This window comes from Dreissena polymorpha, unplaced genomic scaffold (genome assembly GCF_020536995.1).
Source record: "Dreissena polymorpha isolate Duluth1 unplaced genomic scaffold, UMN_Dpol_1.0 chrUn037, whole genome shotgun sequence".
NCBI classification, from domain to species: domain Eukaryota; kingdom Metazoa; phylum Mollusca; class Bivalvia; order Myida; family Dreissenidae; genus Dreissena; species Dreissena polymorpha.
Window position 1 is genome coordinate 249,744 of NW_026273351.1, and position 27,437 is coordinate 277,180.

At 33.8% G+C, this 27,437-nt stretch overlaps 2 protein-coding genes across 6 annotated transcripts; both read left to right on the forward strand.

Annotated features, from left to right (window-relative positions):
- The first annotated feature begins 303 nt into the window (after nucleotides 1-303).
- LOC127863783 (deleted in malignant brain tumors 1 protein-like) lies at nucleotides 304-12,073 on the forward strand. The gene is made up of 7 exons (XM_052403426.1): nucleotides 304-606; nucleotides 8,263-8,410; nucleotides 8,699-8,871; nucleotides 9,388-9,535; nucleotides 10,307-10,440; nucleotides 11,034-11,239; nucleotides 12,023-12,073. The coding sequence occupies exons 1-7, from the start codon at nucleotides 555-557 to the stop codon at nucleotides 12,071-12,073; spliced, it is 912 nt and encodes a 303-aa protein (XP_052259386.1). The 5' UTR covers nucleotides 304-554.
- Nucleotides 12,026-27,437, forward strand: LOC127863787 (adhesion G protein-coupled receptor B3-like). 5 transcript variants are annotated; one of them, XM_052403428.1, is made up of 25 exons: nucleotides 12,026-12,229; nucleotides 14,250-14,456; nucleotides 15,703-15,909; nucleotides 16,117-16,299; nucleotides 17,744-17,845; nucleotides 18,116-18,216; nucleotides 18,488-18,670; nucleotides 18,876-18,983; nucleotides 19,393-19,513; nucleotides 19,627-19,719; nucleotides 20,006-20,078; nucleotides 20,233-20,329; nucleotides 20,430-20,473; nucleotides 20,669-20,780; nucleotides 21,117-21,220; nucleotides 21,688-21,790; nucleotides 22,052-22,202; nucleotides 22,379-22,448; nucleotides 22,578-22,644; nucleotides 22,800-22,885; nucleotides 23,561-23,687; nucleotides 24,056-24,097; nucleotides 24,313-24,399; nucleotides 25,599-25,839; nucleotides 26,106-27,437. In XM_052403428.1, the coding sequence occupies exons 1-25, from the start codon at nucleotides 12,112-12,114 to the stop codon at nucleotides 26,156-26,158; spliced, it is 2,880 nt and encodes a 959-aa protein (XP_052259388.1). In that variant the 5' UTR covers nucleotides 12,026-12,111; the 3' UTR covers nucleotides 26,159-27,437. The 5 variants fall into 5 exon arrangements, with proteins under 5 accessions (XP_052259388.1, XP_052259390.1, XP_052259389.1 ...); XM_052403430.1 differs by having other exon boundaries at nucleotides 22,052-22,124; XM_052403429.1 differs by having other exon boundaries at nucleotides 14,250-14,423.

Genomic DNA, 27,437 nt, shown 5'->3' on the forward strand with positions numbered 1-27,437 from the left:
AAAGACGGTTTTCTACCTTGTAACACAGATATATTCTAATTGGCATAGATAACATATTGTTCTTATTTATACTTAAATTTACTATACCAAATAATGTGTGCGGCTTTTACATGCATAGCGAACATTCAGTTTGCACCAAAACAGCACACAATTGTGAATGTAAAGATTAAGAGAAATAATTAGCAAATTTGATTGGATTGCGAGTTGAACATGCTACGAACATGATCTGTTTTGCGTTGTTATAAAACCGGAAGTGTAAATTTGTCAGCATTCCTATTTGCACATAGACTGATATACCGTTCAGTGATAGTCTCACAAAGGCTTGCTGATTACGGGTGATGATTATTTTGCGGTCTTTCGCATGTTCACTCCGTATCATTTCACAATAGTTTCCTCAGAAGTAATCACATGACTCACTTGAAAGTAATCAAAATAGACAAACATGAGATGACATGAACAAGGCGACATTGTCACTGTGCGCGTGTTACAATACGGAAGATAGTGTGTAGTTTGTTAGCGTGTGCACTGTATGCGAAAGGTTTACGGAGAATAACATGTGGGCATTGATTTGTACATTATGTATGTGGACGATGGCTGGTCAAACGGGTAAGTGTAAACACAAACACTAATGTTTTGTCACTCTTTGAGTAGAAAATGCATTTACTGATGTAAATTGAAACATGAAGTAACATATAGAAAAGACCTATTGATATTCATCTCCGGAACAAATATTGCCTTTTAAGGAGTTAGCAATATCACATATCATAGGAAGGGATGTGAGTCAGAAATATTATTAGTACTAATGTTTTTGAGTTTAAAATTGTTGTTTCGTAAGCTTTTATATCGTGATTTTATGTTTATTAGAAGATATCAAAGTTCAATTTATCGCCCACGCGATTTACAATCACGTTGGTATCTATGATGACGCACGTGCCTAATCTAAAATTTGTTTTTATTTAAAGAGCTCAAATCACATCGAAAGTTTATCATTTTCCAAACAAGCAGGTGATTTTACAGATTGCAGCGAAAGTCATGTTACGGGAAATAACATGCGGGCATTTATTTGTACATAATGTATGTGGATTATTACAGACCATACATGTATATGCAAGTGTAAACACAAGTATGAATGCAGTGTCGCTCTATTTTAATTGGAATATGAAGAAACATATAGAAAAATATATATATATATATATATATATATGGTTACTGCCCTTGAAGGAATATATCACATATCAAATGAAGTAATGTTAATCGGATGTCAGAAATATTAAAAAAGATAATATTCTCGAATGTTAAAGTGTTGTATGGCAAGCTCTTGTATTGTGATTTACTGTTAATCACGAGATTTACAATTCGGTGCGTACCCAGGATGACATCCTTACCCACATGCCCTATTTAAAATGAAAAAAATAAATATCATAAATGTTAAAGTGTTGAAATCACTTAGAAAGTTTAATATTTTCCGAATAAGCCAATAATTTTTACAATGTGCGAACTGTGATATAATACAAAATTGCTAAACATGTTAATGGTGAGATTGCAACGAAAGTCATGTGGGTAATCTGACGCCTTAATAACCGTTTAGATCTGTGGTTTTAAACATAATCAACCTAGCAAATCCCTCAAAAACAAATCGCCCCATTAACCGACTGGGGAACTACACATGTAGATTTTTCCTGTTCCATTTTTACGGAATACTACGGAATACCGTTAGTGTCATCGTGGTTTCACATTAAAATCCAGAGGGCGACACTGCGATAATGCGAAAGTATGATTGCTACAATGCGATAGTATGATGGCGACAATGCGATAGTACGATGGCGACCAATGCGATAGTACGATGGCGACAATTCGACAGTGCGACAATACGATTGCGACAGTGCGATAGTACTATGGCGACAATGCGATAAAACGATGACGACAGTACGACAACGCGATAGTACGATGGCGACAATTCGTACTGTCGCCATCGTATCATCGCATTGTCGCCATCGTACAATCGCGTTATAATAATGTCGTCATCGTATTATCGCATTGTCGCCATCGTACTATCGCACTGTCGCCATCGTATTGACGCACTGTCGTCATCGTTCTGTCGCATTGTGGTCTGTCGCCTTCCGGTACACATGCGCACATCGTATTTTTTCCTAGATGGAGCCATTTTAAGAAAAACTTTACAGTTTGGCATACCTTTCATCAATACCCATTCTATAACTTAATAAGAATCTGAATTCATTATAACTGTAACCTCTATCAAAGTACATCTTTATAAAGTCAATTATTTTGTTTCTGCAATGAGAATAGTTTGTGTACTGATAGTCGACAATGCGATAGCACGATAGCAACAATGCGACAATGCGATTGTGCGATAATACGATGACGACAGTGCGACAATACGATGGCGACAGTGCGATAGCCAGATGGCGACAATGCGTCAGTGCGACAATACGATGGCGACAGTGCGTTAGTACGATGGCGACAATGCGATTATACGATGACGACAGTACGATGACCATCGCATTGTCGCCCTCGTACTATCGCGTTGTCGCATTGTCGTCATCGTACTATCGCATAGTCGCCATCGTACTATCGCATTGTCGCCATCGTACTATCGCACTATCGCATTGTCGCCATCTGGATTTTTATGTGTAACCACGATGGCCCTTATGGTAGTCCGTATCAAAACGACTGAATATTGCCGAAATCCAATCGCGAAAGACCATTTCAAATACCCGTTAATTATTATGAGGTTAATACCTCGTTGCATGAAGGCCAGAAGTGATAATCGGCCCGCAGAGTGATGTTCACTTCAAGCCCTCAAGCAATGATGGTATTAACGTCTTTAATACTGAATACTTAGCGTGTGTTATCGTTTATATTACATATCATCCTATTTGTTTCTTCACTAAAATATTTTACCGAACCAGCTTTCCGTACTTTTATTTTAATTCAATTGATTACGCAGTTTATGACTTATCTATCTTGTATGAAGCCATTTATGTGACGAAACACACCAGTTTAAGCTTTATTTTCTTTATTTTTACGACATCAATTCGGACGTTGTGATTTATTAAACAGTAAAATATTTATTTAAAAAAGCATCAAACGAATCCAAAACGTATTTCGGATTGTGTGTGATGTATAATTGGAAACTTCAAGAGGAATTAAAGAAATCACTCCGAGCAGTCATTCGATTTCGTTAAACGTTTAAAAAAGTGTACTTTGAAATAAATAAAGATCATGGGGAGGAAAAACAGAAAATAAAAGTGCATACCGTTGTAATTGTATTATTATAAGCATTTGATCAGAGATGTCCTTGAGGTAAGATTGTAGTTTACTACATTTTGATGTTGGATGACTCCTGTTAAACTAAATAATTCTTATTTTATGATTCGTTATTTTTTAATTATTTCGTTGATCTGCGGCTTAATTTTATTTATCATCGTTGGAAAAGACTGAATATGGACGCCATTTTTTTCAGGTGACGTCGCGTGCTTTAGCTCCGGGGCGATTATCGATAATTAACATTTGGCCCTGCGGGTCAAACGTGATAATCACCTTAATTTGACCTATAACCACATGCATTCGAGTCAATTTTGTTACTATATATAGTAACATAAGTATTTAGAGGTTTTGTAATCCTGGTTATTTCTCTAGTGCTAACATACCGCTTAAATGCAAGTATTGCTCATTGTCCAGAAAGGTAACGGCGCGTCTGGTGTAGTTGTAGTGGCGTAAAAGGGCGAAATCACGAAATGTCACCGCATGCTCTTTACTGATAGTTAAGGACATATAACCTATACTAAATACTTAACTTCCAATTAACCAAATGAGGATTATGATGGAGACTTATACGCCTTTCGGAATAAAGCTTGTCGACATACCAATAGGTAGAGAAAGGCTAAAAAAGTCGCACTTTGTTTGTTGAACAAGAAGAAATATTAGTTTTTATGTGGAACCCACATTCCGAAGTTTGTCACTGTATTAAAAGCTTTGAGTCCAAACTATGATGATCAAAGTCTTCCTTTTACGCCTGCTTTAATTTAGCCTGGCTTCATCGTAAGTTGTGTAGCCGTAGATTGTCTTGACATCCTTAATGCATCCATTATGATGGCGGATATGGTCGAATCTTGTAAAAAATATCATAAAACATTTCGTCTTATTTACACATTCATCAGAATTATATGTTTATAATAATCTAAATTTTTTATTCACATATTGACCGATGCAAAATTATAGATCTACCTTTAAAGCCGTAAGATCAGTCCATGATTATAATTTATATGTGCGTAATGTTGAGTATTGAACACTTGTTATCGGACCTTAAAGCATTAGGCATTAAAACAATAAACGGGAGTAGGAACATGCGTTTTAATCCCGTCTCACCGTGTTGAGACGGGATGTAGGTCGCAGCAACTTGGTATCAAATGTATAAGGTCATGGTTCATATATAGATCAATGGGCTAAAATGAAATATTGTTGCTTGTCTGGCCTATAATACTACTATTTATCAAGACAATTTAACATAACGACTATCACCTTGTGGAAACTCTATTTGGAGCGCAAACTTGCATCGGTTTCTGAAAGATATAGATTACAATTATTGACATAATACTATTAGCCACACAACATACTCGCTAAGTGTCTTCAACACATGTTGACACCACTGTAAAAAAGCATGGGTGTATATATAAAGTCAGAATAACCGTAACGCAAAGGTTATCAACGTGATGATCACAATATAGGGAGAAAGATATTTGTTTCGTTATTAAAATGTTTAAATTTATAGTACAACATTTCCGATTGCCATGCGACCATGTCCGTCATACCTTAGAAGTCGCAATGTAGGTTATTACATATGTACTCTCTTTACAATTATGCCGATTAAGATAAATATCATTTTATTATGTCATAATGTAATGTGTTTGACGAAGTCTATTATTTACTGTTTTACTTGGTATTTGCATATGTATTTGTCTGGGTGTAATGGCTAGGTATTTGCTGTATCGGGCTTGTTTACTACTGAGATTCTTGTCCAATTGTGTAAAGTCAATTAATAGTAAAATTTGCAATTAAATGTACCAATCTACTTACACTCACATATACATTTAACACTTTGGTCATATAGCAATTACAGTGATAGTTGTGAAAATATGGGAGTCTTGTGCGGATTATTTTCTTGGTGTTCAAGTTTGTTTTAAATATGGGTTTAGTGTTCTTTTTAAGAGTGCATGAAGATAGCACTCCTTGTACTCGGATAAAGCTAGAGCGGTGCGGTAAGGTCGACAGCGGTGCATAGATAATATGAAAACCGACAGCCATGTCATATATAAGCCATTTGAACGCGTACACAATCTTAAAAGACACAAAATGTTGAACAAGCATTGTCGCTTTAAAATAAGACTTCAAATTACAGTCAATTTGTGGAATGTATTCTCATGTTTAATGAGGATTTTCCTTATGTGATGATAGAAATTCCAAGAAATCGATAACTTCCGGATTACCGCCCCTGAATACTCGCGCGCGACGACTTACGGTACTGAAAAACAATACAGCGACCTATATGTTTGAAAAGGTCCGTGAACAATAATAGGATGCGAAGCACTTTTATCTAATATATTTGAAGATGTAAATAGTTTCTGTTATCGAAATGATCATTACATAATAGTTCGTATGTTATAAATAAATATTTTTTTCAGTTATTTGGTGATTACAGGAAACAAGATTCTAATATGCATTGTTTTTTAAAGTCATAAAACTCAGCATGAATTGATTTCCCTGATTGTCATTTTAAATGTTATCAGAATGTGACGCATGGCATCTTATCTTAATAACGGTATCAACACATGTGCAGACATGTGGTGTCGCAGACATATCAATTAACACTTTTAAACCACCCTTGGGACATCGCCTTCCACTGAAGAAAAGCTTTTGTGCCTCTATCGCAGATGTTTTTTTCAAGACCATAATATCTACTTTGCTTAAAATGACAATCCGAAATTAACAAAGAAAAACATGAATTATTGTGTTCGTGTTTTGTTTTTGTATCGTTAATTTAGACTTTATTACGAAAATTTAATATAGGCATTTATAAGTTTAGGAAATGTAGAGAACATCACTGGAGCTATTTAAGTTTATGTAAGGCTCCATATTTTTTATATTGAACATTTTTATCGTAAATTTAGACACTATTAAGAAAAATTAATAAATTATTAAATCAATTTAGTAAACATTATTTAAATAATAAAATACCATTAAAGTTATAGGTAAAAGCTGATATGTACTTTTCAATTAAAAAGTATGCAACGTCCTGACATCTTACACAGTTATGCTAATGAATAGCTCCGGCACCTGTTCATTTAAAACTCATATCCGGCAAGAGCTTTTGTAAAAAGTTGAGAGCGATTTATAAGATATTAATTAAAATGGAAACTTCAGTTTTAGACTAAACCATAAACATATTTTTAATTTAAAAAAACGTTTACCTCTACATGAAATCTTAAAGAGTTTTGCTTATAAATATTTCCGGACCAATTTTAGATTAAATCACAAAATGTACTTGGGCTTTATATTTTTACATTACCTTTAAAAAGATACTTGAATAAGAAATATAAATAACGAACTAATTAATATTCAGACAAACAAAGATATGTACAATTGAATAAAACAAGTCCGCCTCGGTCTTGAATCTTATAAAGTTTCTTAATTAGTATCTCCGGTACTATATGAGTATTTACATAAAGAAATAATAATGTTTAAAACAAAGGCAGATATCTACTTCTCAATATAATTGTCTACTTCGGCCTTATTTCATTCAAAGTTTCGCTAATTAATATTTCCGGCACTATTTACGCTAAAATCACAAAATTTACTTCAGACTTAAGATATTGATAGAACATTTATAATTATCCTTGAATAATTCCATTCAATAAAGAATTACTTACATTTCAGGCAATGGCATTACTGAAAAGTGTGCTTTAAAAAGCTAACTCGGCCTTAAACATTACGTGTTGTAACTAAATAGTGTTGCAGAGATACATATTTTATAAATCTATCGTGTATATTTCTTATTTAACATCTATTCTTTAACGCTGTGAAACATATCGAGACTACTTTGTTTCATGATTGACTTGCTTGCAATCATAGTGTCCTAAGTGATAAAATATTGTTTATTGAAATAAAAGGGATATACGCTATGGTTACGCTGAAATCTGCCTAATTCTTCAGTACCGTCTTCAGTAGCGGGCCACGTGATAGTCAATGTGGCGGTGGTCAATTTATCGATTCCGGATTTTCTGTAGCAAATAGTAATCATTTGACCATATTTCTATTATTGTAAAACGTTTGTGTTGTGTTATTCGTGTAAAGCATGCGACTTAATGCTACCAAATATACATTAAAGTTTAAAAAACAAGCCTGTTTGAACTCTGTACCGGCTTCCTCTTCTAACAAAACAACTTATCAGGTCTACTGGTTATTTGTTTTACAAAGTTATAGATCTACAGCATTCACTTTTCATTTATTCATTGTACTTGGAATAGTTCTATCTGCCTTTACAAATGTGTTTCTAAGAGCATATTTTGAAGTTAAAATGAACGTACTGAAATATTTTTGTATTAAATATACTGCGATTCTTAGCGTTAAATTAGTCAAATTTATAAAATACCCAACATTCAGTGCAATTTCACGATCATTGCTATCGATCAAAATCGATAATATTTGAGATTTAATTTAATGAGAAAAATAGCAATCGTTCAAGTAAAAATGAGTACACTTTATTCTTAGCTATGATCATTTTATGTCATAACTGTCGTTTTAAGATTGAAAATGTATTGGTGTCATTTTTCTCTTTCTTCTTTGGAAGTACATGTAAACGGAATTAGTGATTTGTTTTGTCTGTAAGCAGCTCATCTCTCGGATACATACATATAAAACAACACTGAATGCCAACGTTCACGGCAATTTGTAATATGTAATTGTTATACCGATATATTAAACATCCCGCGTGCCAGTCTATAACACACAGTTGTAATCAGCGGAACGTCGTTTTATGTGGCCGCAGGTTTGAACAAGACAATGGTCCAATTGTACATTCTCACTGATGAATCGTGCACATATATCTGAATAAAACCCTGAAAAAGACGTTTAGTCGAAAGCGATAGGGTATAAGATATTTACTTTTTACACTGTTTTATCCTGTATATATAGTATTTATTGTTTAAATTGTATTAAACACATTTGTGACAATTTGATCTTCAGCAGCGACATACATGCGTCTGGTTGGGGGTCCATCATCCTATGAAGGCCGTGTAGAGGTGTATTTCAACGGGACCTGGGGTACCGTTTGCGATGACGATTTTGACAACAAGAGCGCAGCTGTCGTCTGCAACATGCTCAATCTTCCGAGGTGAGGAAAAGAGTAGTTGTTTATTAAGCTACGTACAAGTTGAGGCCGTAAAGCTTTTGTTTTATATTGCTGAACAATAACTCTAGTAAGTGGCCCCTCATGCCTGTTCAACATAGGAATTTTAAAATCGAATAACGTTGAAATCTAGTACATACGGAATTTAATTAAATAATATATTATGTTGAATTTTAAGATTGCGTTCAATTTGAACCTGATGTACGTTTTCTACAATGCTATTTAATTTTCAAGCACTGTAATTTAACATTAATCGATACATGTGTCCATTAGTTCCGGAGCCCAACATAGGGATGGTGCCTATTACGGTCAGGGTACTGGCACCATATGGCTGGACGATGTTCGGTGCCTTGGAAATGAAAACGATATAGACCGGTGTCCACACAGTGCTTGGGGAACCCACAACTGTCGTCACGGCGAAGATGTGGTCGTCGTTTGCGCTCATGGTATGGTCTTAGTCTTCATTTTTGTACTGCTCATGAGTGGGACTTAGAGTGTTTATTTAATGAGTATGGTTGACTGTTTTTTATGAACACGGTAAAAGCTATTTTTTAAGAGTATTTTTATTTTTCCCAGGTTTTATTTATTAGCTTGAGTTCGCGTAAGATATATGTTTTTTTATTATTTCTGGACTGGATGTGTATTTAAAACTTTATAAGTTTAAGAATACGTTAAGTTTGTATAAGACTTGATATTCGGTAGTTTTGGGACATAATATACTATATGTGGTGACAGTGATGCTGACGATGTTGACTGCGATGATTATTTTCAGACATAAAATGGTATACAAATAAAACGTACATATTTATAGAACAGTTTAATTAGAATGTATTATCTTTATTTCCTTAAATATATGTTTTACATATTTACTCCACGGAACACAGACATTATTTTAAGTGGCTGTTAAATTATATGTGAGTACAACAGAAATGGAATAGTTCAAACTGATGTTTGACCTTCAGCTGCGACACCCGTGCGTCTGGTCGGGGGTCCAGCAGCCAATGAAGGCCGAGTTGAAGTGTTTTACCAGGGGGTTTGGGGAAGCGTGTGCGATGACCTTTTTGACACGAAGAGCGCAGCTGTCGTCTGCAACATGCTCAACATGACCAGGTGAGAAAATGAGTTGTAGCCCATAAAGCCTCTTTGAGTCGTAGTCGATAAAGCGTCGTTGATTCATCAACAATTTATCTTCTTTGAATTATAAAAAAATAATTGCGTCGTAATCCATATAGCTTTTTATGAAATTATTAATTCTACTCAAAAAAGCCATATATATTACGACGCCATTATTCTTATATTTGAAATCTACACTGACCATTTCAGTCTAAGTCCATAAAGCTTTTTTGAGTTTTAGACATTAAAGTGTGTGCACGAATTCATATAAAATCAAGGCATTAACAATGGTACAATCAATTGTACAATATTCATGAATCTGATTGTATTCCAATGAGATATGTTAAAATCATTGAGTTACGTACATGTAGAATTACTGGCTTTTTATCATGGCCAAATAGAGAAGAAGTAGCCTTATGTGCTCTTTGTATATTATTAATAACCAAAACACAGACATGTTTCTTCACCATTGCCATCTTACACAAATACATTTAAACAATGCAGTCCAATTCATTATCATAGTTGTATTCGTAAATCAAATACAGCTTTTGTATTTATTTAGCTTGTAGGTCAAATCAGTTTTGTTTCAATGATTTTAGTCAGTTGAATTATTGTTGAACATTTTCTTGATTAAGGACTGATCAAAAGAGAAGTTGCAAGGTGCCTTACAACGGTTTTTTCGTATGTTGATTTAAAACTGGTGTAAGCGGTATGCATAGCTATATCAAGTACCGATATGTAATATTCAACGATACATTTGTCCATAAGTTCCAGAGCCCAGCCAAAACCAGGTGCATACTACGGCCCCGGCACCACCACGATCTGGTTAGACGATGTCCGGTGCAATGGCAATGAGACCAATATCGACATTTGTCAACACAACGCGTGGGGAACAAACAACTGTAATCATTCTAAAGATGTGGGTGTCTTGTGCAATCAAGGTGTGTTATTAGTTTTTAAGTTAATTTTAGATACCATTTTTTAAACGAGTATAATATAATAACATTGAAAATAAAACTAAAAAATATTTTTGATTTTCAAAAAGCTATGATTTTGATGATCGTCAATTTCCTTAATGCGCTCTTACGATCGGAAATGTTTATTTTCTTTTGTTACCAATAAAGTATTTTGATTGCAATGCAAGATCTGTTGTAAAGCAATTAAATGCGTATTCCCTATCTAGTAGATCACATAGTTTCGTTAATTATCATATTATAACCATATATTTAGTTTTTTGTTTATTGTAATTATCAACATCAAATAATATTAAGGAATACTCTTGTACCAATTGTTGTTAATAATACAAAAGCTTGTAATATTACACGTGTGTGTTTAAATACGTTTTTGTCATGCATTGAGAAGCAATATTCGGCCAAGTTTAATAATTTTCACTTATTCAAGACTTTTATAAAAGCTGCGTTCAACGCGTTCATTGTTTAATGGTCTAAACGAGAAGGCATGCTATAGTAAGAACCTATATAGCTCCGTCATTCAGGTTGTGGAGCATGGAATAGTGATTCTAGTTCGGTAAACTATCAAACTATAAAATACAAAAACGGGACCACGTTCGGCGCAGAGGCTGTTATGACGTGCTACTCGGGTTACCATGTCGTCAACAAAACTAACACAAGTTCTGAATCAGCGATATGTACAGGGAATGGTACATGGAGTACACCTACATATTCAGCGTGTGTTCATACAGTTAATAGTATACTTTTCATAAATATTATTCAATGCATATTTAATGTCAATCAATGCTCAATGAATGCTATTACTTTTTATGGTTCTACAGATATAGACTTGTGTTACTGAAAACGGGTAACTGTTTAAGTTTAACGTCCTCTGTTGTTGTTTTTTGTAATAAGCCTTGCATATAGGAGCATACGATTTCAAGTACTATCACAATCTCCTGTCCGAGTTAAATAGCATTGGTATGCAAACCGTAAATTAAAGGTCCAACTATGTTGACAATTATGGTGATTTATATTAAATAAAACCAGTTATATCTATCCATACACATCTAGAATGATTTAATTTGATGACAATAATTACATAAATCTATACAAAGGTAACTTCTGTGTGAAGTTTGGCACTGTCACCATTAACGAAAATGTCGTCTATGACGCGATTAGCGTCCTTCACAAGAGGAATAGTTTTCAATAGGTTAAGAACCCTGGAGGACTAAAAAAGCTACATTGGATTCCGTTTGTTCTTTTTGCGACGGTGCTTGACATTCATTAGAGGCGTTATAAAACATCTTAAGGCTACGCTCGACTCAATTTCAAGACACAGTCAAGCTGAAATTATGACAGTCCGCGTCTGTCCTGTATTATATTATAAGGCTTGATGGTTTTCGCATCGTTACGCTTTATGTATGTGTCATGCCTTAATGCGTTTAACTCTTCTATTGTTGCATGTTGGGATACATGTAATAATACGAAGGTCTTTATTTATATATTTCATATATTTATTTATATATTTCAGATTGTGGAGGTTGGTACAGTGATTCTAATTCGGATTACCATCATCAAATAAAATACAAAAACGCGACAACGTTCGGTTCTGAGGCTGTTATGACGTGCAATCCGGGGCACCATGTCGTCAACAAAACTAACATACGTTCTGAATCAGCTTATTGTACAGAAAATGGCACATGGAGTGCACCTACCTATTCAGCGTGTGTTCCAATAGGTAAATACTGATAATTAAGTATAAAAAATATCAACCGTAATTATTGCAATCTGCTATTTTCAAATCTCATGAATACAATTATTTTACGTTATATCACACATATAAAGGAGAAGTTTAATTTAGTTGGTATAATGCGAAATCATTTAAAAACAAAACAAACTAAAGAGGATAATTATTTGTAATTATTCTTTAAAACAAACATTCAGTAAATTATCAAATTAATAGAAAATTAAGAAGCTACTGTTAATACGCTGATAACAATGAATGTGTGCAGATTAAAGAGGGTCTTCTTGTTTACATATTTTGATAAATAGTTTATAATGTGCAAGTTAATAACTTTGTGTTGTATTCCGTAATATGTGTGTGGTGTATTGAACATACGACGTATATAAAGTATAAAATATCATTTTGTCCACAACCGTGTTTTTTCCTACCACAATCCAAAGAAATTTGTCAGCGTGTTTAACAGGTCGAATTTCACATCGACGGTTCGGTTATTAACCATTTGGTAAAACAAAACATTTGTGTAAAGCCACATAAAACGTGGCAACAAGCAAGAGTGCAATTCTTAAATATTATAATTTCATTCGAGTAACATCTGGTTATCATCCAATGGTATTTTCCACTTATTTACCGAAAGGTATGAATCGAATATAATACATACGTCTAATGACTATATAAAACGGGTATATGATCGCAAGGGCATGCAATAAATAGGAGAAAAAGTAGAAAAACTTCTTAGAGGACATCTATCTGATATTAAATTTCAAATATAAAATTCGAGAGTCTTATGTGTCGTGTTATGAGAAAACTTGGCAAAATGCTTGTGCGTAAATTGTCATCCCAGATTAGCCTGTGCAGTCCGCACAGGCTAATCCGGGACGACACTTACCGACTTTACTGCATTTTCGCAAAGAAGAGACATCATTTAAACGAAAAATTCCCGAAAAGCGGAAATTGTCAAAGAGAACGCATTTGTATAACAATATAATAAAGATCAAGGTTGGATTTTCAGACAATTTGTTTTTACACATAACAATATGCAGTCCACTTCACGCGCATTGGTAATACCCATATAGAGGTAGTATTTTTACGGAAACGTTCAGAGGCGACAATGTCGCCGAATGTCACTGGTTTAATTACCCCACGTAACTATGAAGTTTACTATTTCAATATTTTATTCGTTGAGTGTTATCAAACGATTAGTATAAAATTACTCTTGGTATTCTGAACATTTTATTAAACAATTAAATATCTATTTATATTTCGTCTCACTGGCTATTTGTTTTACGCATAGAGAATTGTGGTCGTAAAAAGCTACGATAAAATGTAAATGGTTACCAGTAGTTATGTGCCTTTGAATTTAGCCATGTCTCTGACAAAGCGGGTCTGGTTATTTATCATATAAGTCATCCTAGTTGAAACTAGTTTAAATATTTTAGTTTTTGGGCTCATCATTTTCTCGAAATAATACATAAATACTTGATAAGAGCAGTGAAATATAATACTTGTAAGTAGATGATAACGCCCTTATCGGTTAAATTATAAAGTGTATAATCGTTTATATTAATGTGTTCTTGATTGATATAGATTTTATGATCAGGATTTTCTTAAAGAACATATTTGACATTTAAAAATGTTAATAGTTACATGGTTATCATGACGCATATACTATAAATAAAATTAAAGCGCAAACACATCGTTCATATACAAATGCAAACAATAACATTATACTTTATATCTTTATAAGTAAATAAATCAGCAGCATATAGGCTTTGATTATGACGTAAAAATGTGATAAAAAAATCAATAATTGTATATAAAAAATAAACGTGTGTTTTGGTTGCACAGATTCTAGGTATTATCAATATCTGAAGAATGTATATTATCATTTAACATTGTGGAGATCCTGGTTTTGTTTTGGTTAGATAAGAGAAATAGTAAGTGATGCAACAATTTAGATATTTAAGTGTCACTGATGCAGATAATAATACAAGCTTGTATATGTTTTATCTTTCAGATTGTGGAGATTGGCATAGTGATAATATTTCTGATAACCACCTAGCAATAATCTACATAAACGCGACAACGTTTGGTTCTGAGGCTGTTATGACGTGCAATCCGGGGTACCATGTCGTCAACAAAACTAACACACGATCTGAATCAGCTGTTTGTACAGAGAATGGAACATGGAGTACACTTACTTGTTCGGCGTGTGTTTTAATAGGTCAATTATCATTAGAAAGTATGCTTATATCAACCGCAATACATACAGGCTGCGATTTTTAAACTTAATGCGAAAAGATAAAAGCGGTCGTAACAGATAAATTCCAAAGTTTATTATCGTTTTTATGAATGTGGTCTTGTTATAGATGTTATGTTCAGGTTTTTATTTACAAACACATTTTTTTAAATTAAAGAAGTTACATAGTAATCACGTCGCACATAACCATACAATATTATGGACATTATGGCGCACTAAGTAATTTTTATATGCAAATGCAAACAATAACTTTATAAGAAAGTGAATAAATCATAACCTTTTATGCTTTGAGAAGGTTTTAGAAAAGACATAATTATACAAAAATTGAAAATTGTTCGGCTGCACATCTTCTTGTCATCATCATTACCTGAAGAATGTATACTATCACTGAACGCAGTGGAGAGTTATATTGCTTTACTAAGATAAGAGGGCTGGTCGATTATTACCATCGAAGGTTATTAAAATGTTACTGAGGTCATGAACACATTCCAATCGAAGACCTATTTGCGTGTACCATAATCTTTTAACAGGGGTTTCTCTTTGAACATGGCCTTTTGGAATAGAATGAGTTGTTCGCAGCAACGAAACTTAGATACGAATATAGATTATTCAACTGAGCGCACAATGCACAAAGATATCTTTTTGCTTAGGTTTATACCTGTCGGCTTCGGTCCCTTACCTATTTTAGAGCTTCGGCTTCGTTTCTTCGTGTGTTTCAGGGATTTTAATGCGGTTCGTCTATGCCAGAAGGTCCTCAGTGATAAAAACTCTTTGTTAAATACTTATAATACACGATAATACACACAAGAGCTAGTAACACAATTTGTCATCGTTTTAACAAAAAAATGTTAACTGAACTATAACTAAATTGTTATATTTGTTTGTGTCCATTTGATGTCAATTAATTAACAAATAAACGGTTTATGTATTAGTTATGGTTCTAATAACGCCGAATATTAATTCAAATAATTACAATAGTAAAATTAAATACTTTTATGAATAACAATCAAACGAATATTTAAGATTTTTTCGTTTATAATACCAACTTTAAGATTCAATCGTCTGTCTCAAAAACAAATTCAGTCACTAAAGATAACACTTTATGGGTGTGATCACACAAACTAATGTCTTAGTTCGTTCAATTCTTTTATTTGTAAAGCAATGAACCTTGGGATGCATATAATACAAATGCCTATTTTGTATCTTACAGATTGTGGGAAGTGGTATAGTGATTCTAGTTTGGATAACCATCAACCAATAATTTACAAAAACGCGACAACTTTCGGTTCTGATGCTGAAATGACGTGTTATCCGGGGTATCATGTCGTCAACAAAACCAACACACGTTTTGAATCTGCTACTTGTACAGCGAATGGAACATGGAGTCCACTTACATATTCAGCGTGTGTTCAAATAGGTAATACATAATTAGAAGGTATACTATCAACAGTTATTAATACAATCTATTCAGAAGTTTTATTAAGATCGATTATTTATAATCTAATTAAATATAAGATTTGTGATTGTGCTTTGAACAACACTTTCAGGCACTTATCAATGTCAACTACAATGCATTATACGTTAATGAATATACATGAATGCCGATTTAAGATTTTATTTCAAGAATGCCCAGTTTTGGATACTTACGACAATCTAACAATCGAATTGGCGCCAAATCCATCAAAGGCAATCTCCAACACGACGGCAACGTTTTCTTGTTCACCGGGCACGACGCTGGTCGGTTTGGCAACATTAACATGCAGGATTACTGGTCAATGGACAGGACCTGCACCTAAATGCATTGTGTGTAAGCGATAATGTTAAGCTAACCTGATCAAAACGTGCTCGTGGTGAGCAATTGATTTGCCGTGATTTCCGTCGTTCATCCTTGCATGCGTACGACATATTCCCCAGGTGGGGCATAAGTTGACGAAACTAAACAGAAATTGTCCATGGGTAGTCCTCTATTGAAGTTTTTCAAATGGGTTCGGTTCGTTGATTATTAACGTTGCCAAAAGAAGTTTAAAAATAAAAATCTTTAAAAATCTTCTCCTCTATAATCGCATATCCAAGTAACAGGGCATTGTGTTTCTCTGCGAATTCGTTTAAATCATCCCCTTGATGAGGGGACCCGAGAGGTTTCCTTAAACGTTATAAGAAAATTCTCAAAAACAAATCTCCCGTTAAACCGCAAGGCTCAGATGTTTGGTATTTGCTTCTCAATATCGTGTAATATATTTTAGTGTTTCTCTACCAAGTTTGCGCATATCATACCCCTGGGGTGTAAATTTGGTTCTTTTGGTTACTTTGGTTTCCATATATGTATATAGATACACTAAATCTCTTCTGAAATCGCAAGGCCCAACGGTTTGGTATTTGTTATGTGACATTGAACTGCGGTCAAAAGTTGCCCCGCCCTGGAAGAACCATGTTTTCTTACCTGTATATATACAACAGTTAAAATTAATAATCTCCTGAAATGGAATGCTCAGAAGATTGGCATGTGATATGTAGCATCGCATAGTGGACCCAAACCAAGTTTATTGGCATCTTGCCTTTCGATTCCAAATTAACCCGCTCATATAGTATTTGTATGTAGGCTTTATAAGCATAATAACTTAAATTATTTTCTTTTGAAAAGAACAGGTCGATAGGCGTGTTTAATATCAGCTATTGGTCATCTACTAAGTTTCTTCAAATTATGCATCTGTGATACACACAATTGCCAAACTCGTATGGTTGTGTGAATTGTTTATTCAGACTTATATAGCAACATATGTTCAAGTTATGCCACTGTCGTCAAAAGTAGCCCAAACCAGGGGTTACGAGTGTTATACCACTCAGTTACAGTTTCTCTGATGAGCATTCAAATATCCTCACGGTCATCTTGTTTGCATATTTTGATCGTTTTACTATGTCTACAAAACTGATAGACACCAGGCGTCGTTACGTTACTCACATTGTGCTGAATTCCGTAATTTGAGTGTGATGTATCGAAAAAACAAACCCATTGCACATGAGGTATGAACAAGCATTCTTCATCCCATCATTTGGCTTTGCTACAATACTCCAAAGTGTTTTGTCAGCATGTATTAGGTATATGTTACATTCTTCACTTATTCACTTGATGATTATATTAATTCAATGTGTTGCCTGCTACAAATGGTTATTTGTAGAACTATGAAGTCGTTTACTTGCCAATTTGTATTAAAAACAATGTCTTAATAATATTTTTTATCTATTGGTTAAAGTGCAAGAGTCTGTTGGTAATTGTTCTATCGACATGGATACCAAAAAAAGAACTTGGAACGAAACACAACCGGGGAGGATTGTTGAGGATGATTGTCCAAGTGGTAAAATATTAAATTAATGTTCTTACATATATAACGTTTCTGTCAGTCCATACTACATTATAGAAGTATTATGAAATCTGTTCTAAATATGTACACCTGACAACACATATATTAAGCGTTATATGGTTTATTTCTTGTTACATTCGCTATATTTTATGTTACAAAACAAGGGGAAAATATTGAAAATAATATATTAAATGAAAAGTTAAACAAATAGGAATTATAACTTATGCATTTTAATGTAGGATTTTACGTAATACTATTTTGAAGGATTTTTCGGGAAAGTAAGTCGGCAATGTAGTCAGGAAGGAAAATGGCTCAAACCTTTTTACAACTGCGTATCCAAACGCGTAGCTGAATTAATATCAACGGTTAGTGCTAATTATATTTCAATGATTGTTATATTGCATACAAACTATACGTTGTTATGCAAATGTAATTTTTATTCCATTTTACGTCTGCTTTGAGGTAAATTTTACACCATAATTTAGTTTCATGTAAAGCATGGTCTTTAGTTTTTATTTTAAAACTGACAACTCAATTTAAACCAACGTATACAATTAACGACCTTTATTCCAAAACGCACATACTGCATGGTGTCGCAATTGTAATGTTGTAAATTAACTTTCTGATCAAAACAAGGTGGAAAGACTCAAAGAATCACCGACTGCTGCGAAAATCACCGACAGTCTTGATCAGCTAGTTAATGTAACAAAACCTGCAAACGGTACAGCCTACATTGGCGAACTTAACGCTATAACTGACATGCTGGACACGATAGCAAGCGTCAGTGACTACAAGGAGGTTACACATGAGCAAGCCAATGTAAGATATGTTTCCTAATTTCATCAAGGCAGTTGAGTAAAAAGTACATTACATGATAATTTACTAGAATTTAATTAAAATCACATTTCCTGGGATATTTTAGGATACATTTTATAATTTAGCTTTATATTGCTTCTCGTGTAAATATTGATTGTAGAAACGGCCTTTTGAATTTACTACAATCATTATCGTTTCTTTTTTTAAGTCGTTCTTTACCGCAACAAGTAATTTACTGGATAGTGATAACGCTGAGTCATGGCAATCAGGGGACGACCAATATGGAACTGATGTGCCACCTGACGGATCTAACACGGTACGATGAGGCGATTTATAGGTTACATAGTTGAGTAATAAAGACGGATTGTGCGCCATAACGTACGTCACTATATTCAACAATCAATTCCTCAGCAAGACAATAAATCAAATGCTTATTAGCAAACATGAGCACGAAGTGAGCACGAAGTGATCAGTGATCTTATGATTTAGGGGATTTCTTCGGCGTAGTCTTTTGTCCGTACGCCATTCACTGTTGAGGACCGTTTTCACAATAAAGACTTCATTTTTATCTCACTTCATTCTTATCAGAAAAATTTCTAACATAAACAAATATTTATATTCTCTTATGTTGACTCTTTGAAATGTATTTTGTTAATGTCAGCACGTCCGTCGTGGTGATACATTAATGACCTTATATGTTACCTTAATTCGTTTTATCTTTGCAGAGTACGGCTAATTATGGTGCGATGAAAGTTGTTAATGTGGTTGACAAATATACAGACATTTTAATGCTTTCACTAGGAAACGAGTCTGATACCAGTAAAACTATACCTACGTATAATATGGGTAATCATTTATCTTCTCCAAATAGATTTGTATTTAGATTCTAATGTTCCTTAAACTTATTGACTGTTTAGAAACGAAATGGCATGTTTAATTTGTTTCTTGCAATGTTTTAGTCGTGCATGTCACACAGATAAACAAAACAGCAGCCGAGTTGAAATTTCCAAATTTTTCAAGCTCTATAATTCTGCCGAACACTTCATTAATTGGTAGGTACACAATTTATTTCATGTTCTATACTTTTTTGAAAGGCATTTTTGTAATTGCAAAACGTTCATATGCCATATATGAGTAAATAAGTTATGAATTTGCCATTTATCACTTGTTGTATTTAGTGCTGTGTGTGTTAAAACTGTTTCTATACAGTAATGCTCATACGTGTCTTCGTCTTGAAGTTTGAATTTGAACTGTGTTTACGTAATCTATGGAAATTCGCGTATATCATACGACAACGTATTTCTTATATTGCTATCTCTTGAAACACGTTTGTTTTAGGATCGCACTCCATCGGAGCAGTTTTGTACAAAAATCTGACAGGACTCATTTCATCAGTGTTGAAAAATTACAGGTTTGTACATATAAAACATGCGTCTATACGGGTCTATAAAGCAAGCAAATCATACGAATACGAGCAATCACATCCATATTAGTTTCTGAATTAAGTATTGCAAGTATGAACATACATTGGCTGCTCTTGATTGTATTATTATAATGTGTTCTAGTGAATCCACTATAAATTCAGAAGTTGTGACCGTGACCTTAGATAACTGGGAAAACACCACCGACTTTGTGGTAGACATAACAATGAAGTACGCTCAGGTACGATCTCATCAAATTGTTCCATATTTGTTTAAATGTGCGTTTTGATGTAATGAACGTGCGATAATTATGTTTAAACATGTTGCTTTGTATGTTTCAGGACCTACATGCACCACCTATTTGTAGTTTTTGGAATGCCACAATGTATGTATCGTATTTCGCTGATGATTCACCGCATTTTTTTTCTAACGGTTATGGTTCCTTTGAACAGTTTATTCGTATTTATTAAACATTTTTAACATTATATTAAAGTTGTATATATGGATCGACAAATCTCAATGCAAATGTTAAAAAGAAGATATTTAAAGATTGCTACAGTATTTTCATCAAACGTTCTAGTTTTTCCTGGGACACCTCCGGATGTCGAGTCCTGTTCTCAGAACATTCTAGCGCAACGTGTCGTTGCACGCACCTGACGAATTTTGCAGTCCTCATGAGTCCAATTATTCAGGTATTTTTTTTTTAAATCAAACTCGTGGTTAATAGTTGCTAAGGGTCGCTAATTAAACTTATCTATGTTCGACGTTATCACAGTATTCGAGTTATCACATCGGTTTTGCTTTTTTGCTGTTTTCATTTCTGAAAATAACAACAACAATACACAAACGAATAACTGATAACAACACTAAAAATAGCTGAAAAATAAACAAAATGACAACACTTTATTGTTTGGTAAAATCCAACAAATAAGTTGAAATAAAACATAATATATTATGACAGATGTTATTTAAAAAATATGGGTCAAATGATTGGATGTAGTTCTTAAAATGTATTTCCTTTTTTTCAGAGCAATGTGAACACGAAAGACCTCGACATCATTTCTATAGTCGGTTGTTCAATATCATTGGCCGGATTGGGGCTGACAGTTATTGTCCATATTGTGCTTTGGAAGTACGTTCATTTGTTGTTTTCGCCCTGCGTAATAACAATAATGTTATATATACTCATTTATAAACAAGCTAATAATTGGATGTGGAAGTAACTTCTTACCTCACAGATTATACGCGTTTTAATTGACTAAACCAGGTCACGTGGAGACCGATTATTTGTCTATAATAAATCAGTAGCAGTTTATATCAGGCATTGACGTTTAATGACGTCAAGGAAGTAAATAAAATGACATATTGAAATTCCGTATAGCTACGGCTAATCCTTATACATTATTGTTTAAGAAATAAATGGTACACTGTAAGATAAATTCGATACACGTCTACTTACTGTTCCAGTACTATGTGATAATGGGTATAAAATTGATGGTTGGCCACTCTCTCGTCCCATATTTATTTACTTATCATGTGCTATACCGTTAACAGGCGTGTAACTAGTAGCATTTCTATACATTGAAACATTTATTTCAGGTATGTTGGCAAACGACGTGTTGCAGTGCTGTTGAATTTGTCTATAGCTCTCATCATTTCTTACGTTATGTTTATTGGCGGCATCGACAGAACGGAAAACAAGGCAAGAATTATTTTTCTAATAATAGTAGCTCTCATTATTTCTTATACTATTTTTATAGGCGATCTAGAATAGAATACAAGGCAAGTGTCAATATTATTTTAGTGCGAAGCCTCAAAAGCTCGATTGATAAAATACAAAAATGATAATGTCACGTTGTTTCAAGCTGAAAGTATTATTTTAATGTAAACTGAGCAACACAATATAGTTTGCTTGATATTGTGCCCCATGGTGATAATGTGTTGTTTTTTTCTTCAATTTAAGATCGTGTGCACAACCGTGGCGTCTTTGTTGCACTACATTTACCTGGTGGTTTTCTCCCTTATGCTGGTGGAAGGTATCGACATCGCCGTTTCTATATTAATTGTCTTTAAAACAAAATCAAAATTGAAATGGATGCTGACTGCAGCTTGGGGTAATTATAAATGAAATTCATTACATCATGCTATAAAAAAAATCCTCTTTAAGTATGTCTAAATTTAATTCGAAAACGGAGATTGATGATTATGGATTATATAAATGCACTGCTTGTTAACAGTTCACAATATACGACATTTTGATATCTATACTTAAATGTTGATTTACGCTCAGTTGCTCCTGCTGTGATCGTTGGAACTACGCTTGGTGTTACCAAAACAGAAGGATACGGCAACGAACAGTCGTAAGTGACACACAACATTGATTTTAAAGCTAACGTATAGGTTTTCTCGTTCGGAATATAACATTCACATTTAAAAGAAAATATCCTTAAATAAATATTTTGAATAATTATAATTTTTTACAACTTAAGATGCTGGTTGACCATCAAGGAAGGTGTCATTTGGGCCTTTGTTGGACCAGCACTGCTAGTGGTCTTGGTATGTTTTACGATCTCAAAAATTACTATAAAGCGCGATACCATTTAAGCCATAATTAAAAAAGATATTCTATGCATTATTCCGTTGAACTTATAATAGTGTTTATAACAATTGTGTTTATTAGGTATTTAAATAGCGAGGTTGTTGTACTGCAGGTCAACTTCGTCATTCTAGTGATTGTGATAAGGGCAACACTAAGATCGTATGCAATGGCAAAGAAGTCAACAGTTGAAAGATCAAAGTAAAGGACTGGTGAATTTTTCTCAATTTGTCAGTGTTACACATTCTTGTTTTCAATCTGTCTGTTTCCCTCGCGTATTACAGATTGCTTGAGCTATGTGAATATCAAGCCACATGACGCATCAAAGCTTCCTAAAGTAAAATATGAAAAATATTTAAAAGTCAAAATAAAAAAAAACATGGGTACATAAGTGTGTCAGCGTTTGAGATCTGGTCAATATAAAGTTTTATAAGTATAATAAGAACGAATATTGCATAAAACATGGAAGTGGAAAATGTAATTTCTGAACTGACACATGTGCAGTGCATATTGAATGAATACAGAAAAAAACATGACATTGCAGAAACTATTAAAACAACATTATGGGTCAAAATGTCTTAAAGTGCATTTTTGTAAGACATGCAAAATGGCGTGCTAACAGAAAGCGTTCGGTATATTTCTTAACCTATGCAAGTGTAGAATATTATTTAAATATGTGCATTATTATATGTTTTAACTGAATGCACCCTAAATTGTGCGTATAGTTTGTTTTAATAAATGACCGTTCTAGTAGATCTACCTCATAATACTAACAGCTAATACATGTGTTAATACGCCAAATCGGTCGCATAATGTTACTGTACGTACCAAGACTTGACACACTATACATACATGTAAAGTTTATTATCTACCCAGATCAGCAGTGCGGTGTCTAGTAGTACTACTACCTTTAATGGGACTAACGTGGGTTCTGGGGGTTTTCTATCTGGACGAAAGCATGGCCTGGGTACAGTACGCCTTCGCTGTGTGCAACAGTCTGCAGGTACTCGATGAAAATAATAATCATCATAACTATGTAATACGAAGCTTTATACAATCGCAATAGTGTATGTTCTTTCCTAACACAACAGTTTCTATTCTTATATTGTTGATATATATTAATTGTCTCACTTAATACGAGTGCAAACGTACTCCTAACATATTCTTCTTGAATGAGAAAAGAAACTCAAAACTTGCAAATTTTACAGTATTGTGCATAGTCCGTACTAGATCTATGATTTTATCATGAATAATGTAGTACTATTTAATAATAACAAGCAATGCGTCAATTTGTTAATGCTTTATGAGATTTAATTGAGAAGCGTTGTAGTATTACGATTGCAATGTTTTTTATGTGACTATCTTTTTCAGGGTTTTGTGATTTTCTTGTTCCATTGTGCTTTCAACAAAACGGTAACTATTTACTTAAATGTTGATTTGTTAATTAATAATTTAACCATTCTAACAATTAACTAATAATTACAATTGATCTTGCATTTTCGGTTTTAAAAATAAAAATAACAATATGTAAATGTTATTTTTAAGACAAATGAGTAACCCATGTTTGTTTATTATGCTTAATAACCATGCTGCTCAGAAATGAATTATAGACATTTGAAATATTGTAGCTTTGGAAAGCATGTAAAACAAAACAACAAAGGTCGTCGTACGCCAGTAGCACTTACCTCAAATCTAGAAGCACTTCAGTAAGATCGGTAAGACGACAATATCAGTTTATCATGACCTTGTTTGGTTTACATGGCTACGTCATCTTAATATTAATTTAAATACGTCCATTGTGTTAAACTTTTTTAGATATACAAACGATTCTTTCCTCGTATAGACATTTTGTACCGAGTAGTACTTGTACGGATTGTTTTGCAAACGCCGTGCTTTTAGTTAAGGCTAAACAGTATAGTATGATCGGTATAAAACAGTTTGAACGCAGAAATGTGGAAGCGATGTATCATATAAAAAATGATTAGACGGAATCTATCTCATAACAAGCATTGCGAGTCTCACTTAACTATGCTTGTTGATGATAGGATAGAATGATTTAGCAAATTGGTACCTCCCAATATGGTATAAACCACAAAAACCATAAGAAATTAACCTGCCCCTTCCCCTGCGTGTTTATCTTTCTTGATGGTGGGAAACAAGCACACTACTTTGTATTTCAACACAAACTTTCGTATAACACATGAGGGCCGAGAGTAATTGCTAAGAGCCATCGTGACCTTTATAATAGGAACGTATTTTTAAAATTAAGAAATAATTGCGTATTATTTATTACATTTTAAATTATCTTTCTATCTATCAATATTGTCTAACTCCCCTTTCGGGTATTATTATCAGGAGTACATTCAATTAAGACACTCTTATGAATATGTAGGCAATACAGGAAACAGAAGAAAATCCAAGTCCAAGTCCAAAATGTTTTGCATAAACGTTATACAATGAACAAAATCAGTAAGACGAAATAATATCAGTTAATTCCATAACCATCCATTCTGGTTCACAAACTAAGTCTTTGAATACATCGTGATTTCAGTGTGTATCCATTTGATATTTGAAAACAGCCGTTTACTCCAATTTACATGCGTTGCTAATACATAACAGCATTGTTCATGGAGACAATATTTAGTCAAACAATATAATGAAAATTATACGATGGAAAAAAATCTCATTCAAGAAACTATATCCGGTCTCATGTTAATATACTATTCGCTGCGGACCTGATATAACGAAATCACACCCAACGAATCGATTTATTTAATCACTTTCATAGCTGTGTTGTTTTGAATGTAATATCCCCGTTATACATACTGCAATCATGTTAATAATGTGCGAGATAAACTTTTTTATGATTGTGTTAATTAAAATATAAGCGCTGAGTAATCACATTCATTTAAAGATAACTACGGAACACAGCGAAGTATGCATGACCGTACACGACCAATCCAGAATATCGTCAGTTGACGCATTGGCCAATACACGCTTTAGCGGCCTGCCTGACAGAAAACCAATGCACACAACTGAGGTTACTGACAAAGAAGAACACATCGATGGTATCGTTGAACACTTTGAGAAAAGCGCTAATGACGAGACGATTCAAAGAAAAGATGATGCGAAATCGGTGAACACAGATAGGAATGGTAATACACAAAAATACACCATAATAATATATATGATATTGTTTTTCATATTTTTCTAATCAACAAGATATGTGAAATTCAAACAAACAAAAATTGATTTTACTCAATTATTTCTTATGTCGTTATAAATTAAGTTTACAATCTTTTGGTAGTTTAATGTATTGTGTATCCCAGTTCAAATTCATCCCTATTATTCATTAAGTTACATACCTATAAAACAATATGCTAAAGCATTTGTAAATTAGTAATGATTGCATGTATTTCAGACGTCGGAATGGAAAATAAGACACAACAAGACTTCTATAGTGAAGTGTTATAGATGTTTAAGTGTAACTTAATCAAACATGTGTGCGGACTTTTTGAATACAACACCGTTTGGAAAGTCTCATAACATCACGGAAAGTGTCCGAAGTCTATGCGCATAATGCTGTTAAGAAAAATATTTCACGGACATAATAAACGAAAATAAAAGGTTGTTTGGTTTATATAATTTGGTATTTAAACATTGAACGACAGTTTAGAAATTCATACCGCTAACATGTATGATATTTGAATATTGATGCAAGAGTTTTATGTGATCTAACATGGGTGATGTCGCCTCGTTCAATATGGATTTTTTCAGTTCACCGTCACGCAATACTGCACAACAAAAACTCTATTTTGTATAATATAACACATAGACATTCCATATTAGTTAACTTGTTTTATATAATGTAATAGTTGTTACATAGTTAAAGGCAAATATAAACAGTCATCACGGAATGAGAGGAATGTGTGGAAAACAACCCAAGATGGTGAAAGTTATGTGCCAGATGATAGAGATTTCTCAGATATACTTTCACGTGTTCTTGATGATGTTGCTGTCAGTGAAAATTTTATTCAATTTAGACGGAAAGTATTGTTCTCTGTTGAACGTGCAATTACTGTGAAGTTAATCGCATTTTTGCATAATAGACGAGCTTATATATTTGGAAGTCAAATCGAGGGCACTACAACAGCCGGAATGATGTCTGATACAGACTTTTTGCCTCGTTTTGATACGTTTTGTTTGTTTCTTGATTCAGAAAATCCTCCTCTTCAGCCGCATACACACCAATTCGTTGTTAAGGTGAGCACAAACGGTTGTGCTTCGCAGTACTGTATTTTAACAATAATTGAACCATCAACACAAGCAATACTTTTTCGAAAACTTGATCCTAATCGAGATCCTGTTGATATCATGACTTTTTTACAAAGGGATTCGACGACAACTGATGGCATGACTCCACATACGGTTATGTTCGAGCCCATAAACCAACTAAACAAACATACTGAAGACAGGAAAACGGCACGGACCTGCAGAAAGTAAAGGTCGTGTCGACTTAGTTCGCGCATGTTACTGTAAAAGTATTCCAAAACAATGCAGGTTTGTTTTCGAAAGGCCTTGCCCTGGCCATTGGCCTTCGGAGAAGACGTTGAAAAAAAAACAAGAAATATGGTGTGTTTATAGTTCCACAGGGACCCCCTTAATTTTCGAACATTTGTACATACGATATTTCTGAATACCAATGGCGAATTTCCACAAATCTAACAGAGCGACTATTTATGTTCAGCTTAGA